The sequence below is a fragment of the Rhineura floridana genome, chromosome 6 (genome assembly GCF_030035675.1).
Source record: "Rhineura floridana isolate rRhiFlo1 chromosome 6, rRhiFlo1.hap2, whole genome shotgun sequence".
In the NCBI taxonomy this organism is placed as follows: Eukaryota; Metazoa; Chordata; class Lepidosauria; order Squamata; family Rhineuridae; genus Rhineura; species Rhineura floridana.
The window spans coordinates 81,004,809-81,032,756 of record NC_084485.1 but is presented as its reverse complement, the minus strand read 5'-3'; the positions used below and the strand labels follow the sequence as shown (position 1 = coordinate 81,032,756).

At 41.0% G+C, this 27,948-nt stretch overlaps 1 protein-coding gene across 2 annotated transcripts; it reads right to left on the bottom strand.

Annotated features, from left to right (window-relative positions):
* Positions 1-2,630: 2,630 nt before the first annotated feature.
* Positions 2,631-27,948, bottom strand: KDM4A (lysine demethylase 4A). 2 transcript variants are annotated; one of them, XM_061632679.1, is made up of 22 exons: positions 27,670-27,948; positions 26,206-26,392; positions 24,575-24,750; positions 23,716-23,830; positions 23,010-23,203; positions 22,662-22,711; positions 20,775-20,878; positions 19,703-19,840; positions 18,531-18,778; positions 17,675-17,865; positions 16,559-16,917; positions 15,899-16,019; positions 13,885-14,063; positions 12,243-12,441; positions 10,191-10,267; positions 9,203-9,258; positions 8,889-8,997; positions 8,590-8,778; positions 7,868-8,038; positions 7,069-7,188; positions 6,486-6,578; positions 2,631-5,789 (listed from the first exon to the last, which is right to left on the bottom strand). In XM_061632679.1, the coding sequence occupies exons 2-22, from the start codon at positions 26,341-26,343 to the stop codon at positions 5,649-5,651; spliced, it is 3,168 nt and encodes a 1,055-aa protein (XP_061488663.1). In that variant the 5' UTR covers positions 26,344-26,392; positions 27,670-27,948; the 3' UTR covers positions 2,631-5,648. The 2 variants fall into 2 exon arrangements, with proteins under 2 accessions (XP_061488663.1, XP_061488664.1); XM_061632680.1 differs by having other exon boundaries at positions 26,206-26,363.

Below are 27,948 nucleotides of genomic sequence, written 5' to 3'. Positions count from 1 at the left end.
TTCATAGCCTGGGCAAGTGGCAGGCAGATGCTGTCCTTATGTAGTAACAACTCCTAGGTCTTCTGCCAGTTCTCCCTGTATCCTGCAAGGAGTAGAGCAGGCGTAGTCCCTTGGCAAGATATCAAATATTCCAACCTTGCAGTCCCCTAGTTTCTTTAGTAATGTTTAGCCACTGCCACAGATGGTCTCTGTGCAGATTTAGCATGAATGAGGGCAGAGAGCATAAAAACAAAAAATCACCAAGATGTAAAAATATGAAGAATCACACATCCATTCTTAGAAGAGGAAAATCTGTCACCAACTCACATCTACATGGTCATGTGCTTGATATGGGTTCTCCAGAACAGATGGGTTTGGACTGCATTAGCAAGGGGTACTGGAACAGATAAAGTTGTAGATGTTAGATACAAGGGCATTGCCCCCTTCTCCCCTAAACCCTTATGGGAAATGTCCTGAATTGTAATTTTTTAACAACATAGATCCACAGTATTCCACAAAAGTGTGTGTGATAAACCTATTTAGAAGAGCGAAGGTACACTGGGAACAGGCTTTAGGACTAATCAGCCCTTGATTACACCTAAATCATTTTCTCCCTGTGCCAACTTTTAGAGATCAGAGAAAGCCCAAGAGGATTATTACTTTCTGCAATGGCCATCAACATTGAAAAGAGAATTTGTGCATCTTCCCCAACATGTTGCAACACTATCCAGACTCAATTAATTATTGGTCATTCAGTGCTCTCACATATTGCCATTGTTGTTATGTGCCTTCAAGTCAATTACGACTTATGGTGATCCAAGAACATCTGTCATGAACCACCTTGTTCAGATCTTGTAAGTTCAGGTAAGTTCAGTGAGTGGCTCAGGGGTTACGTGCCCTGCCACATGTGCAGCCATAGGCAAGCTGCACAGTCCCAAGGAGCCCAGTTGCCCCCCAGCTGGCTGTTGCGGACAAGGAAGGGGCTGGCTTGTGCAGCTGTGGCAAGCTGAGTAAGCCCTAGCCAGCTGGGGAAGACTAGCCTCAAAGGAAGGCAATGGTAAACCCCCTCTGAATACCGCTTACCATGAAATCCCTATTCATGGGGTAGCCATAAGTCGGGATCGACTTGAAGGCAGTCCATTTCCATTTTCTTCCTCCCAGTAGGAGCCCAGGGCAGCAAACAAAAGCACTAAAAACACTTTAAAACATCATAAAAGCAGACTTTAAAATATATTAGAACATATTTTAAAACATTTTTTTAAAAGCTTTGAAAACATTTTTTTAAAACAAAAACGGTTTAAAAACATATTCAAAAGCAATTCCAATGCAGATGCAGACTGGGATAAGGGGTCTACTTAAAAGTCTTGTTGAAAGAGGAAGGTCTTCAGTAGGCACAGAAAAGATAACAGAGATGATGCCTGCCTAATATTTAAGGGGAGGGAATTCCACAGGGTAGGTGCCGCCACACTAAAGGTCCATTTCCTACATTGTGCCGAACGGACCTCCTGATAAGATGGTATCTGCAGGAGGCCCTCATCTGCAGAGTGCAGTGATCAACTAGGTATATAAAGGGTAAGACGGTCTTTCAGGTATCCTGGTCCCAAGCTGTATAGGGCTTTACACCAAAACTAGAACCTTGAACTTGGCCCGGTAGCAAATGGGCAGCCAGTGCAATTCTTTCAGTAGCCGGGTCACATGTTGACAATACGCTGCCCCAGTGAGCAGTCTTGATGCCACATTTTGCACCAGCTGCAGCGTCCGGACCAACCTCAAGGGCAGCCCCACATAGAGTGCATTACAGTAATTCAGCCTGGAGATTACCAGTGTGTGGACAACAGTGGTCAGGCTATCCTGGTCCAGAAATGGCTGCAGCTGTCTTTCCAGCCGAAGCTGGTAAAAGGCACTCCAAGCCACAGAGGTCACCTGGGCCTCTAACGACAAAGATGGATCCAGGAGCATCCCCAGACTATGAACCTGCTTTCAGAGGAAGTATGACCCTATCCAGAGCAGGCAACTGACCAATTATCCAAACTCAAACTTATAGAATCCAATGGATTCCTGAATGCTCTAAAGGATTTTTCCTACGGACACAGCTGGCGATCCTGCGAAGGCCCTCATCTCCCTGTGGAACAGCAAAATGTGGAGGGCCATAGATAAGCATTCTTCGAAAGGGTGGAGCATTTTCAGCTCCTTGGTATACTGAGGAACTCCATGCAATGAAGAGGCCAGATGACAGAGTGGTGTGGAGAAATCTTGCCGTTAAGACAACGGAAGATATGTCCTCACTGTGGGAGGCTGTGTGAATCTAGGATTGGCCTTCAGTCACTTACGGACTCACCATTAAAAGACCTTATCTTGGAAGACAGTCTTACTCGGTCACAAGTGATTGCCAATGAATGAATGATTAATATTAATATTTAATAAATAATATGCAAAGATGAATAAGGCATATCTATATTGCATTATGTTTATTTTACAAAAGAAAACCTGGAATTATTCTTGGATTTTTGGGGGTGGGGTGGGGGAAGAGAAATCTTATTAAGAATAAACTGTGAACAAAACATCATATAACTAGAAAAAGCACAAAAGGAAGAACGTGGAACAGGTGACAAAGGTTCTGCAATGCAATTAAAGACATGAGGCTTTTGAAGTTAGAGTGTTTCAGATTTAATCAGTTGAGTCTAGTCCAAAATTATATTACTAGATAAGGTTGAAAACAATACATGAAGCTGCCTATTTTGTATCCATCTCACATCGGCATTCCAAAACCACTTCATCATCAAACAGGTCAGAAATTATTGGAGTCCATTTTCGTGAAGAGTAATAATGACAGATCACGTCAGTAACACATAGTTCAGCCTGCTCCTTGCTGTTCATGCAGAGGCCACTGCATCTTAATCAGGTATCTGTGTTTAAAGTGGGGGAGAAGCAACTAAAGAGGAGTTTAACTCCCCACAACCTTATTAAAATATCAGTGTGAATGAATTTCCCCGTTACTGAATCAGATAAGAAATTAATCAACAATTGGCACTTTGGGGGACAGACACTTGGTTTGCTATTTCACTGATCTCCTAGTCTGACTAAGATTAAATTGATCTGAATGAAACTAGACATATACCCACATGGGTAATAGGGGGACAGAATGCTTTTGCTAAGTTTTGGACAGGATCCTTATACTTCTCACAAAGTGTGCTGATTCAGCCACAATGTGTATGTCTTTACATTTTGTTTGCATATAATATAAATTATTAGTTATACATTTCACCTGTTACAATCTATTATCATGTTCACCCACACTCTGGAAGAGGTAACACCCTTTCCAGAGAACCAGTAATCAACTCCTGATATCATTTTTAAAAAGTTCAAAAAGGCCCTGAACCACAGCACAGCTACAGTACAAGACTATTTTATTGAATGGTTTATATGACTTCTAGATTGGTTTTTCAATTCAAAGACATTTTGGAACAAAAGCATAAGAAAAAGTCTCTTGTGTTTGGTGATTTTGGTGATGATTTTTAAGGTCATGATTCAGTGTCAAGGTTGACACAGAAGAGCTAATTTTTTCAGTTAAAGGATAGAGGCAAATAAGCCATATTCAAAAAACGGGCCAACAGAAAGATTTAAATATACATATCTATTGCACAGCTGAACATTGTTGAGCAGGAAGTCCAGACAAACACAATCCTTCCTGAATCAGAATACAGGAAATGCCAGCTGGGGCAGCAACATACTCCAGGTTGAGAGAGGTCTCTGCTTATTAAGAAGATCACACCTGAGAGATTAGAAGAATACTGACCAGAGGGAACCTATTACCCAAACACTAAAAGATATGCCCACCGACCGCATTTGGCAAAGGTAGAAGAAGGAGTAGAAAAGTTATTCAAGGAAGTCCAAAGTGTTTCTCAAAAGGAAGATTTGCACATTTAAGGAGGTGCCATTTTTCACTCAGAGAGAGCAATGAGATATGAACCCTTACTTGCAATGACTTTTCTGATCTTCCAGTCTACTGTGTATATGGATGTATATGTGTTCAGGGATCCCACATATACTGCTTCTGGAGATGTCCCACTACTAGACACTCTTAAATGCTACACTGCAATAATACACAGAACGGGTTAATACTGGTTACCAAAATGTGCATCTCCCCTCTGTTATGAGCTGCCTCAAGATGCATCCAAGGTTTCACATTAGCAGAGGAAGAAAAGAGCCAGAAAAAAGCCTTAAAATTATGTGTTTGGAGGCTGAAGGGTAATTTGGACAATTTTGAATCAACTGCTATATAAATTTGCAATATATACTGCATGGATGATCTAGAAGCAGTGGTCCTCCCCACAAACATAGTATGTTTTGTAAGAAAGCAATCCGTCCCTATATAGCATCTTTATGCAGCAAAAGAAATAGCAACACCACATATTTTGCTAGAGCAACCAAATGAAGAAGAGGATACATTTATCTTCCAAGATCAGATAATGGCATGTTCAGGATGGTATGGCTCTTACACTACAAAGGCATATTTATAAGAGTAGCTTTGCAGTCTTCCTCCAATATAGCGAAATGGAAGTTGCCCCCATGACTGTACAGCAAGGAAGCTACCCTTTCTCTCTCTCTCAAAATGATACCCCTGAACTTCCTCCACTTCTCCCCCCACATAGGACTAAATATACATATGCATTTCTGCTAGTTTTTCCAGCATGGTTTAGAGAAAAATAGCATAAAGGTCCCAAATGGAAATACCAATAATGCTGACCTTTGACCTCATTTTATGAATACTCTACACGTACTCAAGATACCTCACAAGTCAGAGCCAATGCCAGAGAGGTGAGCTTACGATCATTTCCTAAGGCATCCTTGCTGCATGCCTGGATCTGACTTCTTGTTGTCCCAGCAGGAACAGGGCCCTGGAATCCCTGCAGTCCTTATTGCCTTAACGAGGTGTACTTCCTAGGATTCTCTTGCCCAAGGAATGCGCAGTGCTAAATGGCTCCAAACTGTTTCCTATTACATAGGCACATACTATTACAATTAAACGCATGAGTAAATAAGTCTCTGAATATAAAATAGGGACAAAAACTTAAAGGTTCAAGAACTTGGGACTAAAGGGAGCTAGTCAGTTTCACTCTCTCTTCATCCCACTTGGCTCTGCCTCAGAGAGGTGATGCTGAAAAAACACGTGCTCATGACAAAAACAGGGTCATAAATATAAAAAGGAATTAATTGTCAAGCACCAGTGACATAGCCAACTTTGTGCAGGCATGGTGAGCTAGGAAACATTCCCTGAACCAGACATTTAATCCAGGAGAAAGTAGGCGGTTCATCCATAGCACTGCAGCTGTCTGGGTTGCTCCCTGGGGTTGTATTAAGATTTGCCTCTGGCAGATGATAGTTTGTACTGCATAAAGAAAGTCACTGCCAAAAGTGGAGCCATCAAGCTGGTGTGAGCCAAATAGTTCAGGAAGTCAGAATTTAGTGCTCCCAAATTCTAGACTTTGAGTCTGCCAGCAAAGCCGAATCCATTCAATTATTTGACAACTACCTTCAAGGTGCTGCAGAATCAGTTAAGTTTGTTTCATTTTAAAAAACCTGGATGTGAAGACAGTCTGTTTGGCCTCTGCTGTGCTGGAGTACTAGGATCCACCTGGAGGTGGTCACTGCAAATCTGTAGCCAGCTGCTACTCCATAATAGCCCGGTACAGTGCAGGCTCGATGTAATCTTCACGGTAGCGTGAGTTGATGACCCTCTGTCTTTTTCTCTCTTGTTTGACCTCCTTCTCTGTGAAGATCTCTGTGAAGCGCATGTCAGAGGCAACAGACTATAGGGGAGAAATCAATCAAAATAGTTACCTCTGAGAATGGCACCCACGTTCTGCATTAGAGGTGGCCCAGTTCTCCCACACAAAGAGCAATGGTGACTAACACAGCTTTCATAAGCAATCTACAATCCCATGATTTTCAAAGGACAGCTCCTCAAACATCAGTTAGTTGCTACCCATAAAAATAATTAGGGTTAGTTACAACAGATTTAATATTAAAAGAGATCAAAGCACCCTTTCGTGGTGCAGCCATATCTTGACTACTGTGCACAGTAATGGCCCCATATCTAAAAAATAGTTTTAATATCTATTTAATATATTTACTGTGCATGACAAAAATGTTAAACAGTATTAAGATGTTTCACTTTATAAGAGGGTAGCTTTCTGAAGTAGATAACAACGTCTTCTTGGAGTTAGAGTAGCTAGAAGCCCTGAAGTTTTCTACAAGGAAGATTTGAAAAGGCTTTAAGAATTCTCAGCTAAATCCATAATATCTTCTATCACATTTTATAGGCTAGTAGTACTGCACCTTGCAGGGAGATAATACCACATATCATCTTAGATTAATAATTTTAACACGCCTGTATCCAAGGCATTGGGAATGGAACAATCCAAGATACAAGAGGATCAGATTTTTACCTTGGCTTTTCTGTGAGAAGAACTACATGGATCAGACTCCTCTGCTCCTCAACTTACCAGCCTTGACTTGACCCTCTTGGGAAGTTCTTCATTAAGAGTATACACATCATCCCTCTTTGCCATCAGCTGGGATCCATCTTCAAATTCCACCTAGACCCCAAAAAATCAAGCAGCTGTTAGGTGAGCAAAGCAACCCATGACCCTTGCCTTCCTGAGTCCAGGATGATGCCCATCCCCTGCTCACTCATGGTCTCTTCATTTCCTGAGTGTGATCCTAGGAGACAAGCACAGTATCTGCATATGTGAACTCGACAGCCATAAGGGTGGAAAAAGCAAAAACGGGGGCTGAGAAGGCACTTGTACAGATGGCTAAAATCATAATACATGATCATATTACAGCAAGTCAACACTCACACAAATTGTAAATGGTCAGCCTAATGCAGCTTTAACGTTAACTTTCTAATCAGAAATGGCCAAACTACAGCCTAAATTCCATCTACCACTTGTACAATTATCAAAGAGGTTTCTGAATGGAGCAGGAGCAAGGACTCCCAAGTTAGTATGCCAGTATGCCATGAACAACATACAAGATAGGAATACAGGAGATAGAAATCTAATCCCTTTCTCTCCCCTCCCTTACCTGGTACATCTGAATAACATGTGAGGCCACAAACGTAGCTCCATAGACCTGACCATCTGTCCATCTCACTTGAACAACTTCCCCCCCAGCTGGGGGACCTAGCTGGAGGCAATCTCGACTCTGTTCACATGGAAGAAAAATTTGGGAAAGATAAACATGATCTACTTACAAATGAGCAGAAGAAATATTGCCTACCCACCCTGGAGTTACCAGTTAAATGGATGTTGGGGAGGAGCCAGACCTTTTGAACAGTGGAATTCCTAATCTCCCCTAAAATGTCATTAGGAATGAAACTTGTCAGACTTGTGTTACAGACAGAGCATTCGTGCCTTAAATTGACAGTTGTTCACACTTCAGTTTGGTGGTAGAGCTACACGACTGCTCAAAGGCATGGGACGAATTCTGGCTAATTATCACAGTAGGCACCTGTCTCAATAATAAAGCTGAAGGTTTGACAATAAAAAGAAAAAAAACCTGTGTCCCAGTGTTTCAGACTAGTGCTCCCACCACAGCTTCTTCACCTGGTATTATTTGCTATTTTAAAGAAAGATGCTAAAGGTAGAAAATATGCCAAGGAAGAAGGTATGGGAGTGACTTATGATAGGAGACAGGAAATTTAAGTCCTATATTCAGAGTCTACATCCTACAGCCCAAACTGATTGGCTGAGCCCTGTTCAGATGCTTTAGATATTTGTCCCACTTCAGTGAACACTGACACTTCAGCAATATGATCATCTAGAAGGTATTTCATTGAACTATATGCCCTCTAGTGGAATGGATCTCTTTCTACATAGCATACCACAATGTCTTCAGGGTATAGGTTATCACTGAAGGAGCCATCATCAAAGTTGACCTCATAAAAGGTTTCCTTGGTCAGATTAACCACTTCACATTGATAGAAACGCCCATTCTTGTGCTTGCTGATCACTGCTTGCCCCACAGTAAGATCCTGTAGAGCAGCCTTGGCTCGCTGAAGAGAAGAGAAGAGGCTACAGTCAAGACAGAAAGATAACCTGCTAGAGGTTATAGCATCTTAGAACACCTCCAAATTTGTAGAATATTGCTTGGGGAGCAAAGCACTTCCAATGAATTTGTGTAGTAAGGGAATCATAGAATCATAGAGATGGAAGGGGCCTTGTAGGCCATCGAGTCCAACCCCCTGCTCACAGCAGGAAATCCACAGCTAGAGCATCTCCCGCAGATAGCTGTCCAGCCTCTGCTTGAAGACATCCAGCGAAGGGGATCCCACCACCTCCCTAGGTAGTCGGTTCCATTGCCAAGATAACTTGGCCAAAGCTGTCAATCGACACAGGATCCGAAATGATATGCTCCTCTAGTGAATAAAGGAGATTACCGTAATTTTTTTTTAGGACTCTACAAATCCAGTAATTCCCCCCCCCAATTCTATAGTTTTTGCTGGTGCTGCATGCCTTTGGATTCCTAACAATTTCCATCACTGTATGGATATGCAAAAAAATGCTAGCCTAATCTAAGATGAACCCAGCAACCTCCATGACTTACCTCTGCCTGGGATGGGATCTTATGCCTGAAGCAAGTAATGAAGACCACAAAAGGCCAATCATCTGGTTGCATCATGACTCCAGCTGCCTGAGCACAGCTGACATGGAACGATGTAGGGCAGCGACCATGAGAACACTGCACACAACAGCCAGCAATTCTCTTCCGCCTCTTTTTGCAAAAAACACATTTCTGTGAACAAACCAGTTTAGTATTTGTTGGAGTGTTGATGGAATAATCCCCCAAAAGCATAAAATGGGTCACTGATCAATTCAGTGGAACAGAATTATTTAGTTCCTTACCAGACGGAAGCGCTGCAGCGGTATTTTACTGACATCCACTGGACTACGCTCAGCAATGTTCACAAATTTAGCCTCCAGAACTGCCACAGCACACATAACATGGACCCACCTAACAAAAATCAGAAAAGTAGGAGTCAGCACATGAAAGACGGACAGGCATACACTTACTCACCCATCCCTAGTACAAAGGTTAAGTAATGAGATGGACTTCCTCTCAAACCCATAAATCCCAGTTCTACTGCTTGGAGTTAAAGGAAATGGTTGGCGCATTTTAGGAAAAAAGGCTTTCCATATTTGGTTACCCCTGTACTCACTTGTTGTCATTGGCTTTTTGAAGGGCACCCCCTCGAAGAGAGCACAAACAGCAATCCTGACAGATAAGGAAAAAAAGCAGCATTAATAAAACAAAATAAATGAAGAAAACCTCACCTTCATCCACGTTTACAAAACCGTTCTGTCTTTGTCAAATACACAAAAACTGTGCTGTATTAACTGCTTTTATCAAGATGGCACACTAGACAGGAAGAGAAGCCAAACCAATTCTACAAGAAACCTGCAGGACTGGAGGTAAACAGAGCATGCTGGGTAGAATGCATTCAGTGGGGTTGAGTTATGGAAGAACTGAAGAGGAAGCCCTTCCACACTGGTGGAAATTGGAGGTGGAGGTGATGTAGGAACCATTTTGTTCAGGTAGATGCTATGTCTACAGCACCCTATCCAACAGTACTTCACCCAAACAGTACAGCAGTGGCTCTTACAGATCAGTTTCTTCTTATCAACTCTAATGCCTATAAGCCAGACACATCGGACCAGCTAAGGTTGACCAGGAAACTACTACGTTTTCCTAGCCTTATACTACACAGAACCAGTTCTCTAAAACCAGCAGACCAGATAACGGTTTTCAGTGATCACTATAAATAATTTTAAAAAGGAATTTCAATGTGCACCTTGATGTACTGTTTTAGGGGAATTTCAGGAGAGCTATCTCTCAGAATCTTGCAATTTAAGACAGTTCCAGGTTCTACATTCAATGGCTAGTTTTTCAAAGGACTGCCATTAAACACAGACATGAATACATTTCAAGGATGAAAGTCTACCACGCAGTTTACAGAAGTACTTACGTACAGTTCCGTGAACCAATTTTATAACAGATGCTAGTTCACAGGATTCTTCAAATTTCAATGAAACATTTTCATGTGCATGCATCTATCATTCAAAAAACCATTCTAATTGTACTGTCAAGACCCAGGCATGTACACAAGAGAGTTTTAATGAGTGGTATGAAACACAAGGCTTTCTTACCTCTTCTAAAGCATTAGCTTTACATCTAGAGCACTTCCAGTCCTCAGCTGCTTTCTCAGGAGCTACTCCATAACAACCTAACACAAAAGAACAAACAACTTCAGCAGGATAAGCAAGCCGCCCCCAATATATTTGTTTATTGTCTGCTAACTTTCATTTTGCTCTGTTCTTATGTATTAAATCTAGATTATTTATTTGTAATACTGAATTTATTCTATCTTCTTGAACTGTTGATTTTGTCCTATTTATTTATTTTTATTTATTTATGTAATTTAATTTATATACCGCCCTAAGCCCGGAGGCTCTCTGGGCGGTGTACAAAAAGATAAAAACCAGCACAATATATAAATACAATAAATACAATAAATCAAGAAACAAAACAAACAAACAATAAAAGAACCAAACAACGTCCAAAATACAGAAATGCTGTTAAAATACACTTTAAAATGCCTGGGAGTATAAAAAGGTTTTCACCTGGCGCCAAAAAGATAGTAGCGTCGGCGCCAGGCGCACCTCATCGAGAACCCTGTTCCACAGTTCGGGGGCCACCACTGAAAAGGCCCTAGCTCTAGTCACCACCCTCCGAGCTTCTCGATGGGATGGTACTCGGAGAAGGGCCTTAGATGTTGAGCGCAGTGTATGGGTAGGTTCATATTGGGAGAGGCGTTCCACCAGGTATTGCGGTCCCATGCCGTGTAGGGCTTTATAGGTCAAAACCAGCACTTTGAATCTAGCCCGGAAACAAATAGGAAGCCAGTGCAGACGGGCCAGAACAGGTGTTATATGAGCGGACCTTCTGGTCCGCGTCAACAATCTGGCCGCTGCATTCTGGACTAGCTGTAGTTTCCAAACAGTCTTCAAGGGCAGCCCAATGTAGAGCGCATTGCAGTAGTCCAATCTAGAAGTTACCAGAGCATGAACAACTGAGGCGAGGTCGTCACTGTCCAGATATTTGAATTTATTGGTATGTTTGCAAAATGATTTCTCCCTCCTCTCCCCCAAATTTTGTAGTTTGATAAGTAGATGTATGCTGTAATCTTCTTTGGGCACAACTCACTATAAAAAGGCATACAACTAAATTAAACTAGCGAGCTTTCAGACTCCACTCTGCTTGCTTTAGCACATTATCGGTTTTAGAATTAATCATCAGATCACTAATTACGGCACTTGTGTCTCTAATCACCACAATGGGCTGGTATTCAGATCAGAGGGAGAAGAAACAGACAATGGCATAGAATGTGAGCTAATCCAGCATATGTACCAATCCATAACCCATTCAAACCATACTGTTCGACGTCTAACAATAGCACTAAACTACTTATACTCAGCCTTCATTTAAAAATGGGAATGCGAGGTCTACATTTCTTCATGATTTACTCAACACATTAGAACAGTGGGTGGGTTGTCAAGATATAACTCTGGCCACTCTCAGATTAATGGGTTTAATTATTGAAACTGAATGATTAACTAGGTTTAGATGTTACAACACTAGCAGTATGAGTACTATCACAGCATGGTTCCAATCATCTCACTATAAACCACTAGAGACTGAAATATTAGGGATATGCCAAATTTTATGTAAAAAAAGATTACTGTGGCCATCCTTATAGCAGTTGATATTCCTATTGGTCATGCACTGTCGTTTTTAAAATGAACTCTTATACAAACTTTTCAGTGGAAGCATTTCACAGTTCAACTGTGTGGCGTGAAAATTATTTCTACATTCTTTTTTAATCTGTTGCTTCATAATTTCTTTGGCATGCTCTAGTTCTACTATGTACACAGATTAGAGATTGACTGTCCTTGTACACTAGTACAAGGGATTCTATGCTCTTGATCATTTTGTTTTCTGTACAAGTCAAGGTAGTTCCCAGAATGCAGCTCAATAACATTTCTCTGTGCCTTTTGTGGCTTTTAAAAAAAGAGAAGAAGTAGTGATCTGCAACAGATCCATCTTTCCCTATTTAAAATTTAAGAAAAATGGATGGACAGCATGTAATATCAGAGCACGGGGGACAACTGATGACCAGGCCCAGGATGTGCAGTACTCACTGGCATGTACACAGACTTGACAGAGCTTGCAGGTGACCAGAAGACTGGTGCCATCTTCCTCCAAGTAAGGGGTGGAGAGGCTGACATCTGTGCTGCAACCAGTGGTAGTAAAACACATCTCAGGAATCAGGGGCTTAGTTCTCATCTTTCCATCAGCAGCACATGGACCTGCCTGAGAGCTCTGGCCTCCACAATCTGCCTGTCAGGAAGAAAAAGATGCATTTTACAACAGACCAGCTTGTGAAGGCAATTAGAGTATAGCTAATAAGAAAGGCAACCTGTTCATCCAGATAGCCCATCGATATGCTACCTTCTTGGTGCAGTCACGTCCAAACACAAGAAATGCAACAGAACTAAGTTTTAACCAGTGCATTAAAAAACCCAGTCAATGACACGGTTAGTGACAAATCCAAAGTAGGTTTAGTGGAATTCCCTACTGGAAAAGAGACACTGAATATTAGAGATAAAAACAAGTTAAAAAAACCCAAACAAACCAGTAAACTAATTTGCTGTGTAACCAAGATACAAAATGTTAGGGCATTTTTTTTAAGTGGTCATATGTCAAAATGGAGTATAGGCTAGATGATGCCTTGGTTTCAGCTATTATCTGGTAATCCTGCCATAGTACTTATTCCGTTTTATTATCTTGCTCCACCTTCACTGTTTCCTGAGTCACATCAGTCTGGTGATGACGTATGAAACAGAACTGGCAGATTTGGCTAAATAGAAGGTGGTGGTGATGGTAGTAGTAATGGCAAACTCTAGTAGCTGCTGGATGCAACCCACCACAACCTAAAAGTGACCCATATCCCACAAGCAACTTACTCTACGGAAGCAAGCACTGCAAGATACCGAAGGGGGGGGATTAGTGAGCTCCTCCTTGCTTAAGTAAAAAAAGTCAAACGAGCAACACAACTGATGCAATGTCATTGTACAAGAGTACTAAGATCAAACAACTAGAGGAAAGTAATACAAGTCTTTAAAGATGTATGCAAATTTAATATTAGACACATTTCAAGGAGCCCTTGTTGAAGGGCAGTCTTGAAAGATGTATATACTAAGTTTTTTTTTAAAAAAAAACCTTTAACACATTAGTCACATGTGTACTCTTACGAAGATTCCTCAAATCATGAGAGAAATCCAAATAAAATCAGGTTGCTAACTTAATACATACACTCAAGAGATAGTTGTACTATATCTCTTGTATAGACCAACTGTGGTCTAGATCCCTTCCATTTAAGGAGAGTGAAAATCTCCCATATATTGCTGTCTGCTGGGAGTCAGAAAAAAAGGCAGACATGAGACAAACATGCATAAGAGAATATGCATGCATCTGCTTGCAGGTACACATTTGCATTTGAAAACGTTGTGTGTCCATCTTGTGACAAAGAACTGCATATATGCACATGCTTAATAAAAATTGCAAACTTTTGGGGGCCAAGTCACTGAAAAACCCATTAAGTCTGTCAATGCAACTAGGCCAGTTTACAAACATAACAACACGGAGACCAAGATGTTGTAACACCAGTGCCAAACAATGTTGCTGCCAATGTAATACTGATGCAGCACTACTAGTGTTGTAGTCTTTAGAAACCATTTCCCCCAGTGCTGCTGCACTAAAAAGAGAATTTAGCCTACTCACCTGGTAAGTTTGGAAGAGCATGCAGACTGCACAGTAGGGGGCTTGCTGAGCCATAGCTGTGTTGTACTCCTTTTCTGCCTCAAAGTTTAGAGGGCGATTCTGCCACAGCTGGCTGAGTGGCTTTGCCCATGCCTCCATCTCCTCAGTTTCTTCATCTGGTGCCAGCTGCTCTGACATCTCTGCAGTAAGAAATATTGGTCAGTCAAAATGTACAAATTTTAGCTAGAAAACAGCCAAGTCAAAGGAATAATAGATTGCTAGAAAATTCCCACTTCACAAGTACCAGTAAATCGCAGTGCTCTCCCTGCTCAGTAAGTGTTCAGCCACACTGACTAGCTGGCTGAAAGTTTGTTTCATTAGCAACTATTACAACATAGCTATTACACATGTTGTGTTGAAGTGGAGTCTCTAACATAATGATTCTCAGCCTATTCAGTTTCTTGGACCACAAATGAAGAAGTAATACGCTACCCAGTAAGTACATACAAATACATACAAAGAAGTGTGTTCAATTTTCTTTGCCTTAGGAATCAAAACAGACCAAAGCCCTGTACCGGGCCCAAAGCTGGTGGTGAAAATTCAACTCCAATGTAATTCTAGTTCAGCTAGCCAATCTTTGTATCTTCCCAGGAACTAAGAATCAAAATGCTCCAGAAAAGGATGAAGAGGACATACTTCAAGGAATAGTGTGCACAGGCTGGGGGACGGGGGGTGGGTGGGTTGTGCTCCTTATAGAGAGGGAAAATCCCACGGGACTACATTAAAGATGTAGTGAGGATCTCGTTTGGAATTCTCATTTTTTCCATTTGAATTTGACCTCATTAGTCTACACACATGTACACATTTGAAGGTGAAGACCAAATCTGCTTGTTCCCATCCACACCAGTAAGCACTCCCTTTTGTCTTTGTCTCTGCCTTGCAATTTGTTGATTTGAATGTGTTAGTTCTGCACAAATGGGGCATGCATGCAAGAATCAGCTGAGCAGTACCAGACATCTTTTACAAAAAACTGTGTCCACCCAGGAATTACACAATAGCACACATCTGGGAATTCTCAATTCTGTACAAGCTTGTGTGCACACACTTTATGATGGGTATTTCCCATTCCAAAACTGAAAGATAGTTGTGGGATAAATCAATAGGGGGGGAAAGAAGCAGGTAAGATAATAGTTTTTCAGTTTTGCACAAATCTGATTTAAAATAAAACAAACAAACAAACAAACAAACAAACAAACAAACAAACAAACAAACAAACAAACAAACAAACAAACAAACAAACAAACAAACCATGACATGGCTGTGGAAATAAGCCCCACCACTGCTGAAACAGAACTGGTGTTAGGGATGTTGGGGGCATAGAAAGGGGAGCAGCAAAAATGGATGATTGATCCACCCCCAGGAAAAACCTAATAGGGTGGTGAACCTTTTTCAGCCTGAGAGCCACATTCCCTTTCGGGCAGCTTTCCAAGGGCAACATGCCTGGTAAAGTAGGAAGAGCAATGAACGTAAATATTACCTCTGTACAGTAGGCTAGCTTCTACACACACTCACACATCATCTCTGTCCTCCATCCAGACAAGCAAGAGGTATTATCAAGAACAGATTCAAGCTAGGCAAAAGCGTGAAGCAGGGCCAGAGAGCAGTGTGGCCTGAGGAGAGTTTCAAAGGCCAAATCAAGGCCCTGGAGGGCCACATTTGAGGTTCCACATGCCTACAATATGCTATTTTGGGTGGAGCAGTTTGGAGTCGCATTTTTCAAAATTTACCAGATTATCTCTAGATCAGGGAAGTCCAAGTTTACAGGGGGAAGCCAGCAGGATAGGAACTGTTTCAGGGAATGGTATGTGGACAGCTCTACTTAAATGGGAATGCAAACAGCTTCAAATACACATTAACCTTAGGTGTGAACAAGCTCATTGACTATATTATTTTAATTACCATATGGTACACTTAAGTGCCACCTTCACTACCATCCACAACAGACCTCTAGCGCAGTAAGGAAAACACAACTTACCATCATCACTGAGGCCATCTTTAACCAGAAGCGGATGATGACGTGGGAGTTTGCTCAGGGGCTGGCGACGTCCTTTGGATTTCTTACGATCTTTTACTGATCTTATGTACTCCTTCGCCATCTGGACAAGACAGAGGTAGGTCAGCAGCTGTGACAGTGAACAGATCCAATACAACATAGATGTAGCAAACATGAATTTTTAGAACTGAAGTGAGCAGAGAGAGAAAAGAGCTGAAATCGTCAAGATGTTTTTGGGAAAGAGTGCTTTTGCTATATACCAAGCTACGGAAAGTGAGGACAAGAAGTCTGTAAAGCTCCATGACATGCAAGACTTGCACTATGAGAATGTACTCAAGTCTTAAAAGCAGGGATACAAGTATGTGGCCTTGAGCATCTACTGTTAAGAATTACTTGGTTCCCAAAGCAGAAAACAGTCTTAGCAAATACTTCTATAAAATGCACATCAATTTAATGTCTAGCTTATGTTTGTACTAGTAAAGCACTAAAAGGATCAAGCTGACAGCACATTACATAAAAGTGGATCAGTCTTAACACCAAGACACAACCCATATTAGACATCGTTGAGCATTAGTCTGCTTGCAGCATATGCTACAGCAAGACAGCTCCTGTATGCACTCCCAATACTAATCTTCCCATTACTTTTGCAAGTTCCTGTTCATTCACACTGGCTGTAGCACTGGCTTTCTTTCCAGAGGGCCGCTCATCATCCATGTCACTGGCGTCTTCTTTCGCATAACTGTGCACTGTGAGCACCTCAGCTTGTTCAAGAGCCTGCCTGGAGAGGTGAGAAGATTCAGAATCTGAAGAACTTGAACAGAATGAAGAGCCAGACTGATGGCTGGAGACTGAACTCTGTTTCATGGCTGACTGGGTCAAGACTGAAGTCACAGAATGAGAGATGGAAAGATCCAAAACAGCTGCTTCTGGCTCTTCCTCCTCCTCCTCTAGTTTGACATTTTTCAGTTCTTCAAATTTTACTTCTGAGGAATCTGCATATTCTGGACCAAAACAATGTTTAAAGCATTCATTAGTAATTGCAATTGAAATATGTGCATTTTCTGTGTGTTAAAGTTTGAAAATTAGACAGATTCCAAGTGGGGCTTCCAGAGATGGACCCACCACATAGTTAAGTCTGGTTATGTGGGCAATGCTCCAGTAATCCTTTTGTCCCATGATTTCAAGCATCAATAACATATTCCAGCTCAGTGTCACACACATCCTCCATTTCTCAGCATGCATATTTTATAAGCATTTATCAAGTTTTCAAAAATATTATTGTTAATTTTGAATTCTCCACTTGTAGGATGTTAAACTCAACATTAACAGAAGGGGGAGGGGACACCTATCACCTCTACTTGAATGTTCCAACACACATTTCAAAATTATTTCAAATCTTTTAAAACACTACAAATTAGCTACCTTCTAAGGATTTCAATAACAGGCAATCTATCATTACCCTAATGAACACATTGGCCATTCCATATCAGTTCCTTCACAACTTTGGAGTAAATACCTCTTGATATGGAGGCTGTCATTCACTTTGTTAATTTGTTCTAAATTCTTTTAATGACATTCCAGTGCTAGACTTTTCTTGAGAAATAATGAATCTGAACATCTTAAGATAAACATTTCTTATCCCTTTTCAATCTAATGTGGATTGCATTTGGAACATGACACTTCAGTAACAGTACAAATAAAATTCCAGTGACATGGTCCACATAGAGCAGTGGAGCAGAACATTAAAGGAAGAGTTACCTGGGGGTGCAAGCCCTTGGTCCCCTTGTTGTATTGGCTCTCTAGCAGGTCCAACAGGAGATTCTGCAACTTCCATTTCAAACCGTGCTGGACCCAGCTCTTCCTTGAGGAAGGACTCACTTTGGCTCACCTCATGAGGAACCTCCAAGCAGACCCGGTGCCGCTTAGTTCCAATGCGGTGCTTGGGCACACTGCAAGAAACAAGCCTTACAAGTTAAACAGAACTCAAGACAGCATATTAGGTTGCTGTCTCTAAGGACTGACTAATGACCTTCCTGTAGTATTTCAGAAGCCAAAAAGTGCAACTTCCCAAAAGATGGATTACTATGGAGACAACATCACATCCCACAGAGAAAAACAAACAACTGAAACATCTCGCCCCACTTTGTGCCACAGGATGATCAAGTAGATCAACATTAATTGCTTGAAATAAATATGCAGCATCTTTGCCTCAGCTGTAAAAAAAACATTGGGAGAAGAGGACCTGAGCTAGTTGTTTTAAATTGTTCTTAATGATGTATTTTAAATCACCTCAGAATGATAATAAATTAAAGATTATCATCATCAATGGTCCCTCACAAGCCTACAATGCAAATATATTTGAATAGCCTGACTAAATAGCACTACTTAGCTTTCTCCTGTCTACATGCTTTTCATTTCCTATGTTCATCTGCATATTCATCAGCACATGTGAGCCAGAATACTTTAAATAAGAATTTGCTGAAGGCTATGTCCCAAGTAGGTTGACCATCACTTTGGGTCAAATCCATCCCTAGGAGTTTTGATTTTGAAAGGGAATATCCAGCTCCTGCATTGGACACTTTACCATTTCTGTGAATAATAATTATAAAAATACCTCTTTTTCTCTATATCACCATCTGCTTTGCATTCTTCTTCTGGTTCAGTTTCCTCAGGACATTGTTTCTCATTCTTAACTTTCTGGAGAAGCTCTCCCTTGAAGAACTCAGCTGCCTCTGGTGTTGGAAGAGTGTGATCAATGACTGCCACATCTTTCCCTACTTTCCAGAGCTTGTAACGATCTGGCTGGTATTTCCTCACAAAAACATCCATGGAGATTTTGACCATGTCCTTTCGGCATGAGCACTGCATGAAATAACAAACCAATTGAGGCCACTTACATTTCCATTTCAATCTTCTATGTTACTTTACTCTGCTGCCATGTCTTTGTTCAAATAATTTCACATCATACCTTTCCTAGTAATAACTAGTACCAGGTATAAAGATCTGACACTGAAAAATAATCCTTTGCAAAAAGGGGGAGGGTAACAGTACAGAACTAGGGGTCTCTGCTTAGGAAATGCATGCAAATGTATTTGGGGAGTGCTGGGTAGTAGCGTACACATCCAATTCCTGTCTGGCATTCTTCAGATCAAACATTCAAGACCTGTTGCCCTGCCAACACAGGCACCTCTGTTGCTTACCAGGGTGGTATGGAGGTGGCATGAGCTCTGGCAGAGCCAATATGGTGCTCCTGCTGATGTGCCCATGCAGTCCTGATTTTGCTGCTCTCTGCAACAGTAAGCAACAGCGATGCTAGTGTTATGAGGGTAGCTCTGTGGCACCACCCTGGCTACTCTTGGTTGCAATTTACCTTTATCCCTAACTAAGGCTCTAATCCAGTACATATGTACTCAGAAGTATGCTCCATTGGATTCAATGGGACTTACTCCCAGGCAAGTGTCTATTGGATAGCAGCCTAAAGCTTTGTAGCTGCCAATACTTCAAGGCAACTTAATGAGCAATACTTCTGGATAGCAACTCACAGGACTCCAGAGTTATCTAATGAAGTCCTCCCCACATGTCTGAAGTTGATATCCAAAGAGACTTTATTTGTATTAAACCTTACTGCACATTTTATGGACAATCAAAGAGACTAAAACGGCCAAATCAACTTCACAGCCCAGCATCTTCAACAAAAACATTTGTTGTAAAGACATACTTTCCAGATCTCCATTCAAAAATCAAGCTATTAAATAAAGCTTAAAAAAAAAACTTTAAGCAACCTACCAGTACAGATTGCTTTCCATATTCAATCCATCGGAGTGTAGCAAAATTAGTAGATTCAGCACAGTTGAAGCCGTGATTAAAGCCAGCATGGTATCCATAAGGAAAGGTTATCATGAATTCACCTGCTTCTTGGGTCACCTGAAAGAGAGGAAGCCCATTTTGATTTATCTCCACTTCGTAAGATCTCTTATGAGTAAGTTTCAATACTATGGGAAGAAATAGTAGGGCTCAATTACCCAGCTTGCTCTATCACCTAATAAAAGACGAACTGTAAAATGTTCCAAAAAGCCAAAAGTTTTATCCTGAGTCTAGAACTTGCATAAACAAATCAAGTGAAAAATAAGCACCTCAAAACTGGGAGTGGATATTTTGATGATGAATCCCCTGGAAATCTGTGATTAGTGCTTCATTCAGCACTGAACAATTTATCAGGTATGGCCAACCTTCATTAAGCTGTTTGGTGCTGACTGAATTCACTTGCACTATTCACAAAGTTCTAGGAGTGAGGACATCTGCAACTGGAACTTTATCTAGCATATTTCAGTCTGGGCAGAAAAAAATAGGTGCAATGTACATTTTAATTGAGTTTTGTTTAGTCCCATATACATTTGTAAACAAACATTTGAACAAATTATGTGTGAGCTGAGGTGTCGAGTGTCTAAAATTATCTTTCCACACTGTAAAACTGCCTTTGCTATTTCAATAAGAATCTGCATAAATCACATCACAAAAGAGAATTATGCCTAACTCCTATGTTGTGGCATGTTATTTTAACTAAGCACTAATCAAACAAATTATATGCTTCACTCCTTTGCGTAGAATCAAACTGTACACCTCAGAATTCACCTGTAAAGGAGAACTTTCTTTCCCAGTAAGTTTAAGACATGTTACCCTTTCTGGAAATAAGAAGGCGAGAGATATATTCAAATTTTAAGTGATATCATAGAAGATTTTGTATTCTCCGGCCTTTTCACCAACTTCTCAAAAATCCTACTCCTGCCATCTTGCAAGGATCTCTCATGCCTCCAAGATGTACTCTAAAGATATAGCAGTGCCAATGCTCCTTCCTCACCTTGTCAAATGGAATACCATATTTCTTCAATATCGATGGAGAGATCAGGGTCATCTTGTGGCGCAGGAAAGCTTCACAGCTCTGGGCACTTCCAGGAAAGAATCCTGTTTAAGAAAAGATGTTAGATGTGTTGCTGCTTCTGTACAGATATATTACACAACTTGATAAAAATGGATGTCCATATAAATATTCTCTGGCTACAGAACTTCATATTCTGTTCTGGCCTCTTGCTACTCAAGCAGGAGAGAGACAGGACTGCAAAAGATCATACCCAGCATTTCCAATAGAAAGGTGGGCAGTCTTTCCTTATCTCCCTCTCGCTACAAGTTATGTCAGAGACTTAGAGTAAGGTGCAAGGTAACAGAAAAGATTATGCATGGAACGGGGATGGGGGACACCACACAAGCAAAACCCCAAAAACTACAAGACAGGCCTTAATTTAAGTGAATATCTGCTTTTGGAATCCTAAAAAAAGTTGTATCTTATTTGCAAATTATAAAGTGAAGCTAAGCAATTTTCTCAGTTCACACTGGGTGAAGGGCAATTTGATAGCATGAATGCAAATTAAAATAAAACCAATCAGCATTAGCTTAAAATTGAGTTTTCCCAAGTATGAACACATGAATAAAATCAAACACCTCATTCCCAGATTCTAAGTATGGTTACCACCACAAAAAAGCTTGCCTCCCCACACACAAATCTGAAGAGTAAGCATGTTTATAGCAGCAGCTCTCCAAGATCTCAGCAGACCAGCCTTGCTGATTAAGATTCTTTCTTTGGAGATGCTGAGGACTGAACCTGGACCTCCATTATCCTAATAGTCTCTAATCAAAGTGTTTTTCCAATTCTTGCTGCAAGTAAAGCATTGCCTGAAAAAGCCAAAACTAGCTCTATGCAGTACAATCACCACTGCTGTATTATATATATATGCATATATTTTGGCATGATTACTGCAGTAATCTACTGCACAGTGCTGACAAGAAGCATTTCCTCTTACAACTGCAAACAGAGTAGCTGAGGAACTAATTTTGAAGATTCTCTAATTTTTCTTTTAAGGGTATAGAAAAAGATGAGTGCTTGTCTAAATTTTTGCCTATATAGTCCTTGAAAAAGAAAAGAGCCTGTGCAAGGGTAATACCCTTTGAACACTGCTCAACCATTAGCTACTGGGCCAAGTTCAAGGTTCTGGTGCACAAAGCCCTATGCAGCATGGGACCAGGATACCTGAATGATGTCTTATCCCTTATATGACCAGTTGATCACTGCACTTTGCAGGTGAGGGCCTCCTGCAGCTACCATATTATCAGAAGGTCCATTCTGCACAACACAGGAAGCGGACCTTTAGTGTTGTGGCACCTACTTTTTGGAATGCCCTTAAATATTAGACCTTCTCTGTTATCTTTTCGTTGCCTACTGAAGACCTTCTTTCAACAAGCCTTTTAAGAGATCTTCTCTCAGTCTGTTTTGGAATTACTTTTTCAGATGTTTTTAAAGTTATTTTAAAAAAATATGTTTTTAAAGATGTTTTGTTTTAATATGTTTCGGTCCTTTGTTTTTAGAGTGTTTTTAGTGCTTTTGTTTACTGCCCTGGACTCCTTCTAGGAGGAAGGGCGGGATATAAATTTAATAAATAAAAAATTGTCATTCAGACATTGATTAAATCTGATTATGATTTAATCGGTTTCATCACTACATTAATCAGTTGAACTGTACTGGAACTAGGATAAGTTGCTCCATTAGAATCATTTTTTGCACCTGCAAAAGTTATTCCTCCTTGCTGTTATGTTTATAATTAAGGCTATTGCCATGACAGCGTTAAAGCAAAAGTAGATCCTATGGGTCTTCAGAAACAGTCAACTGCATACATCAAGACACAAAGATGGTTACCTTTAGCAAGACGCTCCAGTCGCTTCCCATGCTCTGGAGGAATGGAGTACCTTTAGTCACAAACATATTAAGAAACAAAATCATACAGGAGCCTGGTGCTTTTAAGAGTTTCAGACTTAAACAGTGAAAAAATTCAATGGGCAAATAATTTAAATTGCTAAGGATATATAAGTTAATTCAGTTGTTTTCCTTCTATTACTTAATTGCCAAACTGAGAAAATCAGAAAGCTTGTTTGCCGATTAGGCTCTCTTACAAGTTAATTTATAGAAATACAAAAAAATACAGACAAAAGGTATGCATAAGAAAAAATTATGCATAAGATATTCTTCCGTAACAGGTTGTCTCACCATGACTTGGGTTCCCCAAAATGCAGGTAGTTGATACTGTAGAGGTCCATGTCCTCCGTGTGCCAGGCAAAGGATGTCTTCCACATCCCAAAGTAGAGATAAGGTGTATTCACACCCTCAATGGTAATGCCACTTTCATTCTCTACTATATCGAGAATTGTATTCAGACGGCCAATATTCCACTCATCTATATGCTAAAGAAATAAAATGAATTCAAACAAGAACAAGCAATTAACATGACATCAAATATAATCACTAACCTTATTTGTCCTATATCATTGCTACCCTCTACTCCCTACCAGTAGTGGCCAGTGGAGTGGCATGGGCAAGGCTGTGTTGAGAAGGGGAGGAGCAAGATGGTAGGGAGCTCATTGTGGTATGGGTGCAGTAGCGGAGCTAATCTGATGCTCCAGCTGTTGTGCCTGCACCAAGCTCCCCACTGCCTTGCCCCTCTCTCTTTCGTTAACCAGCAGCGACATGTAGTGTCAGGAAGCCAGGTCACCAATGCTGCCCTGCCCACAATGCTCTACCCACTACTACCGCTCCCTGCCCTATTTGTAATTTCAGCAACAGGGACAGGTAATTCTTCTTGCTTGATATGATGCTTAGAGCTCATCATCAAGGCTGACAGCTTATAATCAGTACTGAAAGCAAATTAATCCCCACACAACTGAGGGAAATTATTACTGATAAATTTGCTTTTTACCTTGTCATAGAGTGTGCCATTAACATCTGCACCATAGATTGGAGCATTGAATGTGAGGTTCTTCCAGTACTTGCGTTCAAGATCTTCAAAGTCAGTATACCGAGGTGTGCAGTATCTAAAATAGAACAGGTTTGATTTTAGGAACAACTTTCCCACTCACTTTCCTTTGTTCAGTGACATAGCTTAGAATTATCACAAAATGTAGCAGGCAATTTAAAAAAAACCAGATTAGATAAGTGCTAAGGATAGAGAGAAGATGGTGAAATACAAACATGCAGAATTAAGAAGCCACAGTTTCATTTCTTATTTCCTTTTGTACTTTGCGTAAGAATGTTTGTACACTGTGCAGTCAGACTTAAGTTGTATGCCAAAATATGGATTGCCATATTCTGAGAATGCAAAGACTTTACTCAAAATTAATTTTTGAATAATTTTGTCTGAATTAGTCTACTGGCAATATTTGACAGAGCACCAGTGTTCCTGGGTGGTCAAGACGGCTCCTAGGAACCACAGAGCTGGACCAAAAATCAGTTTCTTATAGGTGCAAGAGCTCCAAGGCATATCTGGAGATCCTCAGGGGTCACATATTCATTTTTGCATTAAGATCTGTTCCTTCTATTAAAATGAAGGGGCAGGCCATACACACAGACATTTCTTGGCAATCATAAAGAAATAAAAGCTAGACTGGGGTAACCTGTGTAGCGCCTTCCAGATGTTTTGGACTACAGCTGCCATCAGCTAGCTTGATTAATGGCCAAGAATGATGGGAGGTGTAGTCCAACATAATCTAGAAGGCACCCATTGGCTACCACTGAGCTAAACAGAAGTCTCGAATAGAAATCTCCTTAAACTTCCTTACTTATCACTATTTGCTATCCTCCTGAACTCCCGAACTGACATAGCTTTCTTCTGGATGTTATACTGTGTGAAGAGGCCAGATTGGCCTGTGACCACTTGCTGAATGGGAGCAGGGATGATCAAATCATCAATATCATCATACCATTTGCGTGGCTTCCATTCCTTTGGAGGAACAACCTATAAGTTTCAAAAGACAAACAGAGCAAAGCGTAAAAAGGGCAAAGAAACAGAATCTATAGAAGTGGCTCAACAGGAAAAAATATTATCCCAGGTGTAATATAGTGTTCATTATCATCATACTGTGATATATTAGGCATTCCATTAATTAGTTTTTAATGTAAATATAAGGATAAACACATTAAAATTGCATAATTTAACTACATGTGTGGGAACAAGAAATACCTTTTTAGGAGCACTATGCCATACCATAAATCATTCACAGTAATTCTCTAAAATAGAAATTATTTGCATATTCCTATATGATGCTCAGGAATACTATGGACAGTATATTTATTAACAGCTGTAGACCTCAACTATCAAAATTACTGTGTTCCCAGAACTTGAAGTTGGTGGGAACTTGAGTATTTTTAAAAACCTCCATGGACTATGTTCCATTTAGAGATGTGAAGGCCGGGGAGTGGGGGGAAATGAATGAAGGAAACAAAAAAACCTTTTCCTTTCATATATCTAGTTTTGGTATCAGATTAATAGCTCTCATGCACGAACTAGAGAGATAATACTCCTGACAGGGTTAGACTGCAATCCTAACCCTGCCTACCTGGGAGTAAGCCTCACTGAATTCAATAGGTCTTACTTCTGAGTAGGCATAGTTAGGATTCCACTATTGCTCTCAATTGCTTCAACTCTCAGTACAGGAAGTTTTCAGCAGGGCTGTGGAGTCGGTACGGCAGACCTTCGACTCCGACTCTTCTATTTTTCTACTGTCCGACTCCTTCATAAATGGCAAATGTATATTAACTAGTAATAACAAATTTACTGTAGTAAAATGGTAGCACAAGGCATTTCATCACCACCATGTGAATCCAGAGCTTGGAAAAGTTACTTTTTAAACTACAACTCCCACAAGCCCAATCCCTGGGGCTGATGGGAGTTGTAGTTTAAAAAAGTAACTTTTCCAAGCTCTGGATTCACATGGTGGTGATGAAATGCCTTGTGCTACCATTTTACTACAGTAAATTTGTTATTACTAGTTAATATACATTTGCCATTTATGAAGGAGTCAAAGTTGGAGTCGGTACATTTCTACCGACTCCGACTCCACAACTCCTACTCCACAGCCCTGGTTTTCAGCCTTCATATCATATATTGACAATGTCAAGTAAATAATATTAGAAAAGTGTGCAACATTTATATCTCTAACATTGAAAATGTAGAGTACTCAGATTTTCATCAGCGGTCAGTATTAAGCCCTATTCATAATGAAAATAAGCACCATTTCCTTAATAACAATGGTATGTAACTGCATATGAAAACTCCATTTCATAACATATTATTCCATGTATAATACACTGCACAGTAGCACCATTGGTGTGGTTTTTAACTGTGTACTCTACACTTTTCTGAACCATACCGGTGGATACTATAAACACTTTGTGGTCTTTTTTTTTTTACCTTTGCCAGTCCAGCTCTATGAGCTCCCTGGGACTCTATGTATGCAATGTAACGGCTGAAGTTTTTGAATTCTTCCACAGTTGGGTGGAACGTCATTATCCTGGCACTCGGATTTAGGTTCTCAAATTCAGATGCCATGGTTCTTGTTCAGAATCGACCTTGTCACATGCGAACCAGAAAAAGTGCACTAATACAAAAAGTCATTCAAGCAACACAAATAAATTACAGTATGAGGCCTATCCAGGATACTGTCAACATAATCAGGACACTGCAGTGTAAATCAGTCAAGGCGTTGCATTTTGTTTTCTTAAAGACCAATAATCTAAGGCCTAACTAACTTGGAAATGACATAACAGAAAAGCCTCCTAACTCTCACCAAGTTTTACTCAACACCTTCTTCCTCATGAACATCCACCACAGACTTGGATTGGCAGAACAATAATTGCTACATTTTAAAGATATCCTGCCAAACCACAAGTACAAGGATGTGCTGCTAACACAGCTGTTTGCGAAAGACCCCATCACTCCCACTCTTGGGTACTGGAAGTTGTTTTGGCAGTGTCTACAGAAAGGAAAGAGAGGTCAAAATATGAATATCAGCAACTGCAAGCTGAGAGATGCATTGTAAGGAGAAGGGTTTTTTGTTTTGTTGTTTGTTCAGGGTATATCCTGACGGGAGCCCAAGTTACATTTCCCACCATAGTGCTACTTTGCCCTCCTATCTAGATATGTCAATCCTAAAAGTCTAAGTATGCGTATGAACACCAGCAGGAGAGGGCTACCTGCTCATGTTCTTGTAAGGCTTGCCATGGCCGTCTGGTTGGCCACGGTGGATAACAGCGTGCTGGACTATAAAGACTTTTAGTATGATCCAGCAAGGCTCTTCTTATGCGAAAGATACCTCATTGACAGGACACGCGCACTTTTGTATGGGTCGGGCCTGTTTGTTGTTATACATACAGAGGGCTGCCTCTGCGGGACAATAAAAGAAACTGTTATCTATCACCAGGAGACGTGGGAGCTTCTCAGCGTCCCTGTCTTTGTAGTAATGTCAGGGTCTACCTTAGGCTGTGTTTGCGTGTAGGCGTCCTGTACCGAAACCAGCCTGGGGAGAGGGGAATCAGGTCGCTTGGGAGGAAGAAGGAGGCGAGAAAAACCGGCTGTTCCTATCCCTTGGGTTGGTGAAACAAGGGCCTGACGACCATACGGAGCAGCTTTAATACTTTTCTGTCTAACGCGCAGGAGAGATCAATCCGGTGGAGAGAAGACCCTACCCTCCACTCCCAACACAAGCCTCATCTCCCCCCACAGGGCGGTCTTGCCTCAAACGCTACTTCAGGCCAACCGAGGGTAACGCCGTCCGGACCAGCCTTTCTTTGCACTCGTTCATTCTCACTACCCTCAAGGTTCAGTCCCTAACCCACCTCCCACATTAAAACAACAACCACCCTTACTTTTACTCACCTACGTGCCTCCAAGCACTACCTCCGCCTTTCCCAGGCCCCAAAATCGAGTACTGTATTAGCCTGGGGCCGACACCGTCCGATGCTCCGCCCCACGGGTTACGTTGGTGGCGTTTCCCAATCAGGGACTAATCGCTAAGAACTCCTGAATCAGCTTTTCCGTTTCATAGGCTATGTACAGTGCCAATCACATACGTCTTCTTCGTTCGTCTGCGTCGCCGCCGCAACAGCAGTCGAATTTGTACTCCCCTTCCGCGAAAGTAGTTCCGTCCCGATTTTA

Coding starts and splice junctions, on each gene's coding strand:
- KDM4A (XM_061632679.1), bottom strand. CDS start 26,343: ATGGCATCTGAATTTGAGAACCTAAATCCGAGTGCCAGGATAATGACG. Junction 14,064..15,898: donor AGATGGCCTCAGTGATGATG/GTAAGTTGTGTT, acceptor TTCTTACTGCAG/AGATGTCAGAGCAGCTGGCA. Junction 12,442..13,884: donor TGCTCTTCCAAACTTACCAG/GTGAGTAGGCTA, acceptor TCTTCCTGACAG/GCAGATTGTGGAGGCCAGAG.